At 35.3% G+C, this 14,677-nt stretch overlaps 1 protein-coding gene across 2 annotated transcripts in view; it reads right to left on the bottom strand.

Annotated features, from left to right (window-relative positions):
* Positions 1-14,677, bottom strand: part of SLK (STE20 like kinase) — a 61,086-nt gene that overhangs the window by 6,848 nt on the left and 39,561 nt on the right. Inside the window, exons 12-18 of one of the 2 annotated variants that reach the window (XM_007964030.3) lie at positions 13,997-14,176; positions 11,505-11,597; positions 4,417-4,546; positions 3,809-3,933; positions 2,480-2,668; positions 1,790-1,915; positions 669-782 (exon numbers count right to left, since the gene is read on the bottom strand). In XM_007964030.3, the coding sequence (XP_007962221.3) occupies positions 669-782; positions 1,790-1,915; positions 2,480-2,668; positions 3,809-3,933; positions 4,417-4,546; positions 11,505-11,597; positions 13,997-14,176 (957 nt within the window). The remainder of the gene's footprint in view (positions 1-668; positions 783-1,789; positions 1,916-2,479; positions 2,669-3,808; positions 3,934-4,416; positions 4,547-11,504; positions 11,598-13,996; positions 14,177-14,677) is intronic. The other variant, XM_007964031.3, reaches the window with a different exon arrangement.

Raw genomic sequence — 14,677 nt, 5'->3', positions numbered from 1 at the left:
AGCTGGTAAGATCAGGTGAATAGGGTGTCAAGTACAAACAAGAGAAAGGAGGGAGACAGAGGAGACACCATCCCTATTTTACCAGATTTCAAGTTTACACAGAATACCAGGGCCTTATAATATGGCTGCGGTTGACCTGTTCAGACTCAGCTGTCATCGCTTCCTTCCTTCCTTTTCTTCCTCCCTAATGACTACACACCGGCACACACCCCCTCTTATACTCCAATGATACAGAACGATCTGCAATTCTCTGTACACTTCCTTTTCACTAATTCTCTTCTCTCTACTCAAATCATCTCATTCCACTCCAATCAGCCCATCCGCTCAGCAAGTTCTTACCCATCCTTCAAGACTCACTTGGCTTGTAAGGCATCTCTTCTTGAAGACCTTCCCTGACTTACCCAGGCAGATTTAAGCTCTCTTCCTCCTCTCTTATACATTCTGTTCCTTTCCCCTGTGTCCTGTACTTACCTCCTTCAGAGCAATGACCCTACCAATTCATAACTGCTTGTCACTAGATTCCAAACCTTCTGGGGACAGAAACTTCGTCTTTTCATCTCTATGCTTCCTGCCTCTGACACTGTACCTGATACACAGTAGGTAACGAGCCAATAGCTGGGTAGACGGACAAGTACACACATACCATTTTAATTAAAGCTTTTATTTACCTTTTTCCTAGGTCTCAATTTCTCTCTCCACTCCTTTAATTCTTGGCTATGTTCCTCATCTAACTCTTTCAGTTTCTGAGTCTCATGCTCAACCAACAAGTGGCATTTTTCATTCTGAAAATAAAGTTGGGATTTTAAAAAATTTCAGATCAACTAAGCAATTTTTCACAAATACAATTACCTTCCAAAATAATAAATTGCTCATCAAATATTATGCTATTACTGAGATTCAAGTTTTTCTCTATAAAAACCAAGGGCCATGAATTAGGAAATGAATCACAGCTTCATTTTTACAAGTTTATAAGCTAGAACTATTACATACCATATAAAAAGAATTTAAAAAGAACTAGTTTGAGCTTTTGTTTTTCCTTTCTAAGAAGATTTGCTCATAAAACTGACAATTCAGAAGGCAGCTTGCATACATTTTACCCGTGAGTACAGAATGTGGGATCTGGTACTAACGGGTTGGCCTAATAGATCTATTGCTCTAAAAGACCTATTGGCCTATTAGGCCAATCTATTAGGATCTGTTCTACTGTAGTAAATAAAGCAAATATGTAGATACCCACATTTATACACGACTCTGAAATCTTAAACATTTTAGATGGGCTGTACACTCTATGTAAAGTCCTAAATCAGCCCTCTCTCAAGTAACCTTTAAATTTCCTAGGAGAAAAATTCCCATATATTTAACTTATTGCTTATGTCAAAAACCTAGAAGAAAATAAACTATTCCCTCTAAAAGGAAAACACATTTTAAATTTACAATCTGACAAAAAATTCAGAATATGACAACAAAACTGCCTACATCACTTTGAAACTCTCCACATCTTCACGCAAAATATACTAAAAACCATACTCAATACTGCTTTTGAAAGACTCAATTTCTTAGGTTACAATTTAGCTTCATGTTTACATTAATCATGGTTATATATAATCTACACAAGCACCTATGATACTAAACTGATCTTCATTTGGATCTGTACAAAAAACAGAACCTCTCAACCCCAGCATGTTCGTAAGTGTGGTGCAGTTGACTTTGGCTAGCTACTGTTCTCTCAAAAGCAGCCACTTGTGCTGCCGCATCCTATGGGCTTTGCTGTCAGGCTTCTGTATCTGACCTGCAGCTGATGCAGTTCGCGGACATTGGCTTCACATTGCAACTGAAGATCCCGCATTTGATTCTCATGTTTTTGATGCTGAGCCATTCTCTCATTTTTCTGCCTCTTTTCTTCTTGTGCAGCAAACTATAAATAAGAAAAAAAGATAAATTGTAGTTTAGAAGCATGTGATTTCTATATATTCTGAAGATATAAAGGAATTTAACAAAATAAGGCACAATAAACTGAAACTACAAGTAATAATATGCTGAGACTCAAACCTGGAGCCCACATCACAGCTTCAGGGGGGAGCAGGAACTTCTGATTAAAACTTGATCCTTCTATCTGCTTAGTGACCTGAGTTAATTTGTGTGTGTGACCGTGACTACAGAAGTATCACAGTGAGGTCATATATCTTGACTTGAAAAGTTGTCCAAGTCATCTCATTCCCAGGGCTGGTCTTAGGACCCGTGTAGCTCAGGAGCTGGTATGGGGTATAGGAGGAAGGGCTTCGCTCTCTGTGACCACCATCCTGGGGAAGACTAATTGGTATATGCCACATATCTATAGCCCCAGACCTCAGAGTTAAAGTGAACATCAACAAGCCTAAGGTGGCTCTAATTGTTTAGAAAGAAAGGAATTTCATAGCACTTCTAATGGTCATTCAAAACTTTAAAACCTAAAAGAGGACAGACTAATTTGCATATTTACCTGTTTAATTTTATCACGGTCCTGATCTGGTGTCGCTGTCGAGTTAATTCTCAAACTTTTCTTAAACATGGCCATTCGAGTCTTGGCTTCACTGCGCTGAATCTTGGGCAGTCTTGCTCTTTCTTGAGTCTGTCTGTTTTTCAATTCCTCAATAAGTCGTTGATTGTAACGCTGCATTTGCTCTGTTTCCTATGAAAGTTTTAAATAGAATCCAGTGACATAGAAACAATAGTCAGTACCGACACACATACTCAAATATGTCATTTTGTTGTTGTTGTTTCCTATAATTATCCCTTTCCTTGTTGCAGTGACCAGCAAAATAGTAGGCACAAAATAACTTGTAAGAAGTTAGGCCACATCTGGTGGCTCACACCTGTAATCCCAGCACTTTGGGAGGCTGACACAGGAGGATCACTTGAGCCTAGGAGTTTGAGACCAGCCTGTGCAACACAGTGAGACCCTGTCTCCACACACAAAATTTTTTTTTAATTAGCAGGGTGTGGTGGTACATGAATGCACTCGGGAGTCTGAGGGAGGAGGATCCCTTGAACCCAGGAGTTCGAGGCTAAGTGAGCTATGATTGAGTGACACTGCATTCCAGCCCAGGTGACAGAGCAAGACTCTGTCTCAAAAGAATAAAAAGAAAAGAAAGTTATTAGTGATAAGAGTCTTATATTGAAACTCTTTTAATAAGCACAAGGAGTCCATACTTCAAGATACTTTAACCACAAATGGAGCCAAAATAGCTACCTTTGAGAGCCAAGATGAAGATTACAATGTGTAAAACGTCTTTAAGCATTTTAATTAGTTACTTTCCTTATAATTTGTAGAAAAGAAATTTGCAATCATGATCAAGATACAATTAATTACTCCAAACTTCATCCAAGAAATTGTAGGATAAAAGACAGAAAGGAGGCCGGGCGTGGTGGCTCACGCCTGTAATCCCAGCACTTTTGGAAGCCAAGGTGGGCAGATCATGAGGTCAGGAGATCGAGACCATCCTGGCTAACGCAGTGAAACTCCATCTCAATTAAAAAAATACAAAAAAAATTAGCCAGGTGTGGTGGCGGGCGCCTGTAGTCCCAGCTACTCGGGAGGCTGAGGTAGGAGAATGGCGTGAACCTGGGAGGTGGAGCTTGCAGTGAGCCAAGTTCGTGCCACTGCACTCCAGCCTGGGCGACAGAGTGAGACTCCATCGCAAAAAAAAAAAAAAAAAAAGACAGAAAGCACATCTAAAATTCATTGTCTAAGAAAAGTAAGTTTCAAAACTAAACAGCTTTGCAAATTTTAAAACGAACAAAAAAATGAAGAAATTTTCCTTTCATTAACCTTCTCGTGGCGCTTAAGTAGCTGATGTCTTTGCATGAAATATTGATCTTTAAGCTGCTGTTTGAGCAGCTGGTGTTTTTCTTGTAAGTGTCGTTCTTCGAGTTCCCAAATTGCAGCTTCTCGAGCTAGAAGACAGCAGTTTTCAAAATGTCACTTTGCTCTTTTTACTAATGTACTTTGCTCTTCATTTTAATATTTACATAAAAGTATCCTAAATACACTAACTTGTACACACATACTGACATTCTGAGCTGTAAGTGCAATTTTAACCAATGTAAGGCAATATCTATCACCTCTTTCCATTCTGTTCTAATGTCGTATAAACAGAGAATGTCCAACCCTGAACACCAAAATTCTATTTAATCATCTTAGTAAGAAAGAAAAAAAAATCTAAGCTAATTTGTTAGGGAAAATAAATACTTTAAATTCCATTCTAACATGCGAACATTAGGTATACTAACAACTATAAAGCATAACGAGTACACGAAATTATTCAGATATATTTCCAGCATCAGCAGGGCAAGAAGAAATTTTAAAGGTTATATGTTTACGTTCACTGCTACTGTCATAAGGAATTCTACATTTTGCAGTATTTTTTAAAAAGTTACCTCTCATGAGCTGTTGCTTGTTATTCAGGCACTCTCTCTCAATATTAGCTAACTCTGCCTTCTGCTGCTGGATGATCTTTTTCAGAGAGCCATCTAATTCTTGCTGTTGTTTCTGAACAAACTCTTGTTCCTATTTAAAACAGTTAATTGTCAGTTAACAAGTATCTAATGAACTAAACATCCATTTATCTATATGACTGTATATATTAGTGGTTAACAAGAGTTCCAAACCAAGTTTGCAAAGTTAGCTGGATTTTAAAATCACCAACATTATATAGTACAAATGTATTTAGTCATCCAATTCAGTCTAAGAAAAAAGCATTAGAATACATAATATTATAAACTCACTATGAATGATACATACAGAATAAGCATATAGCCCACTCATAATTAAAGTGCCCTATTAGACTAGCATCTTTGAGAGAACAATAAATTTGCAGCTTCTAAAACTGATTACTCATTCCACTATGGTATGACTAAAACAAGGATAAATAAGAAATGCCCTTTAGATGCCAGGTGTGGTGGCTCATGCCTATAATCCCAGCACTTTGAAAGGAGGCCAACACAGGTGGTTTTCTTGAGGTCAGGAGTTCAAGACCAGCCTGGCCAATGTGGTGAAACCCCATCTCTACTAAGCATACAAAAATTAGCCAGGTATGGTAGCACACGCCTGTAATCCCAGCTACGAGGGAGGCTGAGGCAGGAGAACTGCTTGAATCTAGAGGGCGGAGGTGGCAGTAAGCTGAGATCACGCCACTGCATTCCAACCTGGGTGACAGAGCGAGACTCCATCTCAAAAAAAAAAAAAAAAGAAAAAGAAAAGAAATGTCCTCTAGGAAGAAAGGCAATTAAGAGCTAATAGGTAAAACAGATACCAGAATTTGGGGAACTAAGGAGGAAGAATTTTAGGAGATAAATTTTAGGAAGAAATACCATGGCTATCCTAACAGAAGAAGATAGTTTCTGTATCTACAGCATGTGCCTAAAAAGAAGAACAATAGTTTGAGAAATTAATGAGAAGTAATGCATTGCTAGAGAAATGCAAACTGGGGATAGGAAAGTGAGTTACATACTACAAATCTATCAAGAAAATTTGTATAATCATAGAATTCATAAACATGTTTGGGATTCACTAATTCATTCAACAAATATTTACTGAGTACACACTATATACCCAAATGTGAAATTTCTGCTTTAGAAAAACATTCTTCGATTATTGTGTTAAAAAAAGAAATGTTAAAGTGACTGATGGTCTTTCTGCTAGAATCATACATTTACAGAAGAAAAGGAGTAACATCCAAATTGAAGAAATGTAAATTTGGATCTGTCCATCCCTCTCTTGGCAGTTATAGCAGGTGGTGACTGACTCAAGGAGTATTCAATCAATTTTCGTGTGGATTTAGAATTTAGAATTGAAGCAGAATTTCACTTGTAATCCCCCCGCTTGCACATCCTTGAGAAGATCAAAACCTAATATGCATTTTGGAACTATTCTTGAGGCCTTAGAGTCTGATGGGGTCTGGCTCACTGCCAGGCAGCTCCTCAATGCACAGAGAGTCTCACTCCGCTCCTCAGGATGGCTGCCTTGCTACCATCCTGAATCTCTGGAGGTGACACAGTTCATGCCAGAGAGTGAACTAATTTGGTGTCGTAAATGCTGCTGTCTCATCTGCATCATCATTTGTATTTTAGCATAAATACATATATAGTAGCAGAAAGAAAAGACTAATGAATGCCTCTATAAAATACAACTAACCAACTTGGCTATAGTCACCTGTAAAACTTTATCATTACGGCAATTACCATTGAAAACATTTTCAATGAATATTTAAATTCAACTATCTAGAATAAAGGCTTCTGAGTTTTATTTAAAGAAATATGAAATCTCCAAGCCTATCTTTTAAGTTATGACAAAGTTGTTCAAGCTTTTCTTTTCCCTAGTAACTATTTGTAACAAAATTAAATTGTTTCTCTAATTTCAATTGTAAAATTTCTATATACAAACTTGTTCAATAAACAACGTAACCTGCAAAAATATCAAAGAGTTTTCTTTTGTTGAACATTTTTATCATTGGTTTACATACAGGATTAAAAAAAAAAAATCTGTGTAGACAGAAACAATGGGTCTAAATTAACTAGCATAAATAGAAATCTTACATTTAGGCACAAAAAATTTAAACGCAAAAGTAAAGGATGGGGTGAATAAATAATTATGGGAAAATAAAAAAGGTAAATATAAGCCAGTGCCACTAAAACAGTAAATGTAATTTCTCATCTATGCAATTTTTGTTCATATTACTGTATTTATGTCTAAATTAAGGTAAGATTTCAATTCAAAGAAAACCTTTTTTAAGCACTTAGTAAATGGTGGGCACTATATTACTTAGAAGGTTCCTAAAATCAATGAAAGACAGTTCTGCCTTCAAGGAGCTTCCACTCAGTTGGTCCCAAGTATCAACAGTCTTGATCTCAGTCCACATAAAGAGTAGTGGGTCCCTTCCCTTGGTATCACATTTTTAAAAGCTCAAAAGTAAACCACAGAAAACTCAAAGCTGGGAATAAAGGGTTCAGAAACCATGCCTCACAATGACTGCCTGAAAGAACCAGAGAAGTGTTCCTAAAGCAGCTACTCATACAGGGTAAAGAAGAGCTACGACTGTTCTATACACTGAAGCAGGCAGAACCAGCACTGTGTGGCTCCAGAAGTAAGATAGGGATCAACAGGTAAAAGTCAAGACAGGCAGATGTAAGTCCAATGCATACAAGTCCTAACAATTACAGTTAGCAAAGAACGCTGCTGCCTTACAGTGCTATAGACTTGAAAAATTAAGCAGAATCTGGATAACTATGTAGTCAGATACTGTATAAAGGATTTTTTATATTAAAGCTAAAAATTATCTGAAAAGGTCCCTTACACACTAATCAATATATTTCATTACCTCAAACAAAATGTTAATGTTATTACACATTTACTAAATTTCCTAACTTCAAAAGCCAAATACAGGAACATTCACAATGGAATTTATAATTAGAAATTACTTCCAGGTACAAAAAGAGCACTCACATTTCAAAAAGATTACACAAACTACATTCACCTTAAAAAAAAAACAGATGGACTTAATCACTTGGATTAACAAATAAAAGACAACAACAAAAGAACATAAACTATTAAGGCCAAAAATCATTTTTTAAAGTAAACACATAAATTGTAAAATGAGTGCCCTTTAAAAGTACAAGTTTAAATTTGGATAAACAATTTTATCATATTAATCAGGTAACTATAAACATTAAAAATACAACTTTGGGGTCTAGAAAACTGTAAGAAAGGGTTATGATATATTGGGCTATTTGTATAGAATTTGATCATTTTAAATGAAAAGGCTAAAAATGGTAATGATCAGAAAAGTGATCGTAATTCATAATTTCTCCTCCTTTTAAAAATCAGTGTTTTACTTACTCTCTTAGAAAACTGTAAAAAGAGTCAAACAGCTGCCAATAATAAAAAACAAGTCTAATTTCAGCAGAGGAAAAAAGGAGGGGTTGAAATCAAGCTGTATTCTATCTACTCCTGTTGTATATATCAAACATCACAAACAAAAATTACAGTGTTAAATGAGCTAGTTATTTCCCTATGGAAACTGCAAGAAAGAATACAGCTTGGAATTTTAGACTTAACTTAAAACTACAATAAGGAGAATAGCAACTCACTATTCATTATTGACTACTTGAATAAATGGAAAACAGAGTTAAATGGAATGAAAATCACTATTTTTAATACGGCTTTTCTGACCATATCCATAATTAAAACATCTACATAAACATATATGCAATCAAAATGTCACTTCACACAAAAATAAAAATCTAATCACAGCATTCAATTTCTCACATGTGCAAAGCTTATACTATTGAGAGGATATTTTATTTTCTTGAAAAATATGAACATCCCAAATTAGAATTTGTGGCGGGGTAGACAGAACACTGTGTTAAAAGTGCTCTAGTTCCAGCTCTACTGTTAATCTCTTATGTGACTTGAGGCAGATCACAGTCTTCTGTGCCTCAATTTCTTCATCTGTAAAATGGTTATGTGACTCCATCCCTATATTAGGGTGGTGGCAATGAGAATCAAATGTGAAAATTCTGAAGCATACTGTACTCTAAAGTCAGGTGATTGCTATTATTGTCATTACAAACATTATCATGTATCAATCATCTAGATTTTGGCAAATGAAGCCAACAATGAAAAAGCACATGTGAAAAGGCAGGTAAAACAGGAGAAGCCATCCTCCCACAGGCACGTGGGACTTACGTCCTGCATTTGGGCGTTGAAGACTGCACATGATGACAACTGAAAAGACTGAATCATGACCTGAGCAACACCCTGTGGATCAGAATAGAATGCATCTCCCAGGTAAGAATATATCTGAATTACTTTTTGTAAACAAAAAGAATAATTATACAAATGTTCAGTTTTTTGAGGCCTGGAACAAGTCACTTAATAGAGGAACCCCTTTCTCATCTGTAAAATGAAGGATTTGAACTAGATCAGTGGTTTCCAAACTCTAGTGTGTTGTTCTTCTTTTTTAAGCAAGTAGAACCTCCTTTTGTAAAACTCACCCCAAAAAAATCCCAGTTTACAAAACAGCAAAAGTGATGCTGCCTGAATTGAAGCAGAAGCAGGGGCTCACAGCCCAGAGTACCTGCCTTCTTAGGGACTCCCAGAGTTGCTTCTCAAAAGTTCCTGTCAGTATAGTTTGAAAACCACTGGACTTAAATGATCAAATATGTTCTAGCTGCATGACTGTATGACCATTACTTATGAATTTTCAAAAAAAGTTTGAAATAGACTGTAAAGTTATAAAGCTTTTGTACCTTCGCTTAAAGCAGTAGACAGAAATACTTTTAAAATCTGTTAGATTACTAAATTCCTCATTAGATTTACTGAAGGAATTTATGATTACTTTCAGCTATACTCAGAAAATACTGGCCTATTCCCAAAATTATACGAATAATTACCAACAAAGTCTTATTAAAACATAGTATTCATTCAACACTAATTCTCAGTTTCGACTTTAGAATTTGATATATGGCCTTTTGGAATTAATAAAATCTATATTCCTTTACAAGGCAAAAATCATATTATTCTAATCTGGTTTGAAAACCAAATTAACCAGTGTGGCCAGCAAGGACTTCCTCTTCACTTGGTAACAAGACATGGCCAAAAACCACTGAGTCAAGCTGATGAGAGTTTAAGTTGCAGCACGAGTAGGTAGCTTAAATATGAGAGGCAGTATGGTGCAGTGAATCAGTGTGTGAAACACGTACCTACACTTACTTGGATGAGAATCCTGGCTCTACCATTACCCAGGTGTGTGACCTTTGCAGGGTCACTCAGCCTTCCTGTGCTTTAGTTCCCTCAACTGTAAAATGGGGGTAATAAGACTACCTCAAGGGTAATTAACTCAGATTAAATAAGTTCATACACATAGAGCATTTAGAACAATGCCTGACACATAGTAAATGCTGCGTTTGCTATTAACTACCTTAAACTAGGAATCCCCACACCACGCCAAGACAAAATGTTTCAATGGCTCATGGCAAGAAAAAAACAAAAGCAAACTAAATTTATTCAGACAAGCTAGATTTAAGTTTTAAATTCTAAGATTATATTTTCCTTATTTTTCATGGTGTTAAAAATATTCTCTCCTTTGAAATGATGGAGAGAATAAAAATATTCTCTCCTTTGAAATGGCAGTTTTAAAACATCTTTACTTAGCAAAATTAAAAAAAAAAATTTTTAATGGCAGCCCATGTCACAGTCCCCAGTGGTTTTTATTGTTTCTATGTTTCTTTTTATGGGTCTATAAAATCCACAAGTCTGGGAACCACTTGTTAAACCACATAAAACGACATTAAAAAGCTAATCCAAAGGAACAATTAATACATGATGCACATCTCTTCTTCCTTTCACTGACTTATGTAATGGAAAATTGAGCTCATTTATCCTTGCCGCCAGGCTTAGGATAAATTTAATCAGAAGATTTATCTTCCTTCATATAAAAGACTTTATGAGAGATAATTCTAGAAAATTCCGTTAAAAATACTAATTTATCTCATTTTGTAAAGAATTCACCCGGCCAAGGGCGGTGGCTCACGCCTGTAATCCCAGCACTTTAGGAGGCCAAGGTGGGCAGATCACGAGGTCAAGAGATCAAGACCATCCTGACCAACATGGTGAAACTCCGTCTCTACTAAAAATACAAAAAATTAGCTGGGCATGGTGGCGCACGCCTGTAAGTCCCAGCTACTCCAGAAGCTGAGGCAGGAGAATCGCTTGAACCCGGGAGGTGGAGGTTGCAGTGAGCTGAGATCGTACCACTGCACCCAGCCTGGAGACAGAGCGAGACTCCGACTTGGGAAAAAAAAAAAAAAAAAAGAATTCACCCATCTTATGACAAGGCTCAACTTTATCATAACCTAGATCAGGCTGCTTTAAACTATATATATGTAAAAAATAGTCTATTTGTTTAACTGCTTGATTCTGAACCAAAAAGAAAAACAAGGTACTTAATATTTAAAATCTGGTCTTAAAGTTGCTTATGTTGTCACGCTTAAAAGTAATAAATGTTTGAACTACCATTTAAAGTTACCATTTGCTATTTTTCTTGTAACTGAACTTTATAGAAATAATAGCGTTTTAATGGGCATAGTTTTTGTAAGCACAAAGCTTATATATCATCCTCTATTTTTATGTCCTAAAAGTTTTCTATCAAACATGGGCATTACTACTTAAAACTATAAGCTCCCATCAAGATTAAAATCAGATAACAGTGTATTATACATTCACATACTTGTTTATTTCATCTGGAGTCAACTTTCCAAACATTCTACTTAATTTCATATTAGCAACTTAAATGTCACCATTAGTATGAATTTAGTATTAAATAAAGAGGATTCCAGGAGTTTTTGAATGGGGAGAAGTCAACATCATATAATAATAACACTTAAAATTTACCCTTTCAACCATGGTTTATCAAGCTGTGAGAAAATGGTGCTTTCTGTTTTTAGTAGCATTAAGCTGCTGCTGTTACCTGAGCATGCTGGCTTTGTGCAAGCTCCTCTTTCCTGCGTTTCATGAGCTCTTTTCTCAGCTCTTTGGGTGCTTTCTCCACTTCATTTATAACCTACAGTGTATAAGCATGCAGGAGGTGGGGAAATAATACTTTCTCCACAGCAAGCATTTATGAGAGCAGATAAGCTACAAGTCAAATATTAAAGTTGTTAAAAAGTTCCTTTCAACATGCATTAGCATAGGTGTTAGTCTGGTGAAAAAGAATGAAAGAATAGAACATGCATAATCTCAGTGCAGAAAGGGACATTACACCACACAAAGGTTAATTAGTTGCTAAATATCCCTATACATCATTCTCTCTCTTAAAGGTCCAAAGACAACCAGCGAAGAATTACTTGCAGCACTGATGCTGAACTAAAGGCATAAACTCAACTGACCTTGTTGAAAGATCATAAAATTACAAACGTACCTACTGACATAGTTGGAAATATTGAACATAAGGAAAGCTAATGCCATTTATAAAAGTACAAAATTTCATAATTGGCTTGATCATGATAAAGAAACAATGCTAAATAAAATCTACTTAATGAGGCCAAAAAGAAAAAAGGAAAGCAAGTCTTAGAATACACAAAGGAGAAATAAATGGATACTAAGGTTTTTCATAAACACACCATTTTATACATGGTGTGGTAAAAACGAATGTATCTGAATAGGATTAGGATAACATTCCCCTTTGCTGACAAGTTAAGCCAAGCCTGTCAACTTAAAAATTGGTAATATGAGCACTCTTAAAAGTAAGTTTAGTAAGCTATGATTTATTATAGCAGATAAAATATAGAATGAAGTATATTTCAGAGCTCCTTCTTTTAATCATTTTGAAATCCTAGAAGTCTATTCCATCTAACAATAGATCTGTAATCCAACTATGAAAAACAATCATGTGTTTACAAGTAGAAGCACCAAAAGAAACCAGATTCCAAATCACCACATGCTATTGATGGTCCGTGACAGAGACTGATTTTGATTTAACATCGTGTATTTAAAATTTCCCATCAGTAATCCCTCATGAAACCAAATCACCATTAAAAGGAAGAGACTCCCCAAATGCAAGAAGTTTAGCAATAAGGAAAAAAAATACATAATGTAATTATTTAAAATATGCATATCATGATCTCAAACATGTTCAGCGGCTGAAACTCTCCTACCCCCCAAACAAAAACAATAACTGAGACTTTTATATCTAGGATTAAACCATGTATTTATCTGTAAAATTTTTAAAATTTAACTGAATATCTCAAAAACTATTTGTGAGAAAATTAACATGCAGCCCCAGTAATATCATACCTAACAGTATATACAGCAATTCTACATAAAACATAAGAAATAGTAATAATAGTGATCTTTAGAAATGGAAGCCACATCAAACAAAATTACATATCATTTCATTCATCTTTATCTAAAGAAATCATAAAATCACTGTATTAATGTTTGACTCTACCGTTTTCAAAGCAAATCCTTAAGATTCAGTAATATGACATTCAATTTTCTTCTCAATTTAAATGTTAAAGTCAATGAATCTGGGTATTTGAGATGTATAACAAAAGTGAAAATGCATTTATTAGTTTGGCTGAGGTTTCTGCTTGTTCCAACCCTAATAAAGTTGATCATAATCATTGTCTCTGGTGTCTTTTATATCATGAAAAGGCAAATTCTCTTCCTATACTGAAGATGTTAATAAATCATAAAATTATCTTGGAAAATTACCTACATGTAAAGTTCTTTTAGTTTTAATTTGGGACAAAAACAGATGCTAATATGTAAACCTTCCTTCTGAAGCAATGACAATCTGTTATACTGCAAACAGATTCTATAACAAAATGAAACAGTTTCAGGAAACAATGAAAAAACTCAATCTAATCAAATGACTTTACAGATATGTTCCACTTCTAGTTCTTCAAAGTACCTCACAATTTGATAGTTATAGGTAGCATGTCAAATTTCAGGTTATTCAGCTTTTGTTTGGCACAATATCCATGAAAGGCAATGAAGCTAATCAACAAACAAAATTGTTAAAAGTATGAATTAAAGATGACAACTTATAAATAATAAAATGAATTACTGCTGCCACTGGCAAACACAACATAGTAAGTTTTCTAAAAAATACTTTTGTATAAGGACTTAAATGTGTTGCATTAAGGACAATGGTAGACAGGAAAATGGATTAAACTCAATTTGAAGACTTGATTCAAGTTTTAGCTGGACATTTAGGGGTAGTCTGTGAACAGGTCACTAAAACCTCTCTTACTCCAGTTTTTTTGGCAGTAAAATGGGAATAATGACTGACCTTATTACAACTCTATATGACTGCTGAGAAGACCAAATGAAAGAATGAATGAGTGCTATTTAACTATCAAGTATTATTAGTATTCCTAACTCCTTAGATAGTCTTAAAACAATTTAAAAAAAAAAAAAAAAAAGCTTTAGTAGTTAAAAACAGTGGTGTACACTTACCTCCTTCTTTCGGTTCTTCAGCATATTCTGAAATTTGGACAACTCTTTCTCTTGTTCTCCTTTAATGCGTTTGGCCTCATCTCGCAAGCGATTTGTGTGCTCTTGTTCCAGGCGTTCGATAGTCTGTTTCTGCTGTTTTTCTAGATTCTCAATTTCCTGGTCATATTGTCGCTTTTTACTCTGTAAAACAATACAGCTCAAGATGATAATTTTTCCATCACCCATATTAACTCCTTATAGTAAAGATGTTTCCTAAGAGAACACAACTAGTATTTAAATTTAGTAATGTGCTATAACCTTTACAATAAAAAGTCAAATGCAGTAAAATATGTTATGAAAATTCTCAAAAAAATGAGTTCATTTTTTTCTAACATGGAAAATTTTTTTCTATTTTATTTATTTATTAGACAGGGTCTCATTCTGTCACCCAGGCTGGAGTGCAGTTGCACGATCACAGTTGACTGCAGCCTCAGCCTCCTGGGCTCAAACAATCCTCCTGCTTCAGCCTCCAAAGTAGCTTGGACTACAGGTGCATGCCATCATGCCCAGCTTATCTTTTTATTTATTTATTTATTTATTTATTTATTTATTTATTTATTCTTTTGGAGAGATGGGGCTATCACTATGTTGCCTAGGTTGGTCTTAAACTTCTGGGCTCAAGTAATCCTCCTGCCTTGGCCT

Source organism: Chlorocebus sabaeus, chromosome 9, assembly GCF_047675955.1.
Source record: "Chlorocebus sabaeus isolate Y175 chromosome 9, mChlSab1.0.hap1, whole genome shotgun sequence".
Lineage (NCBI taxonomy): Eukaryota > Metazoa > Chordata > Mammalia > Primates > Cercopithecidae > Chlorocebus > Chlorocebus sabaeus.
Note: the sequence above shows the minus strand (reverse complement) of the source record. Positions and strands in the feature narration are given on the sequence as shown.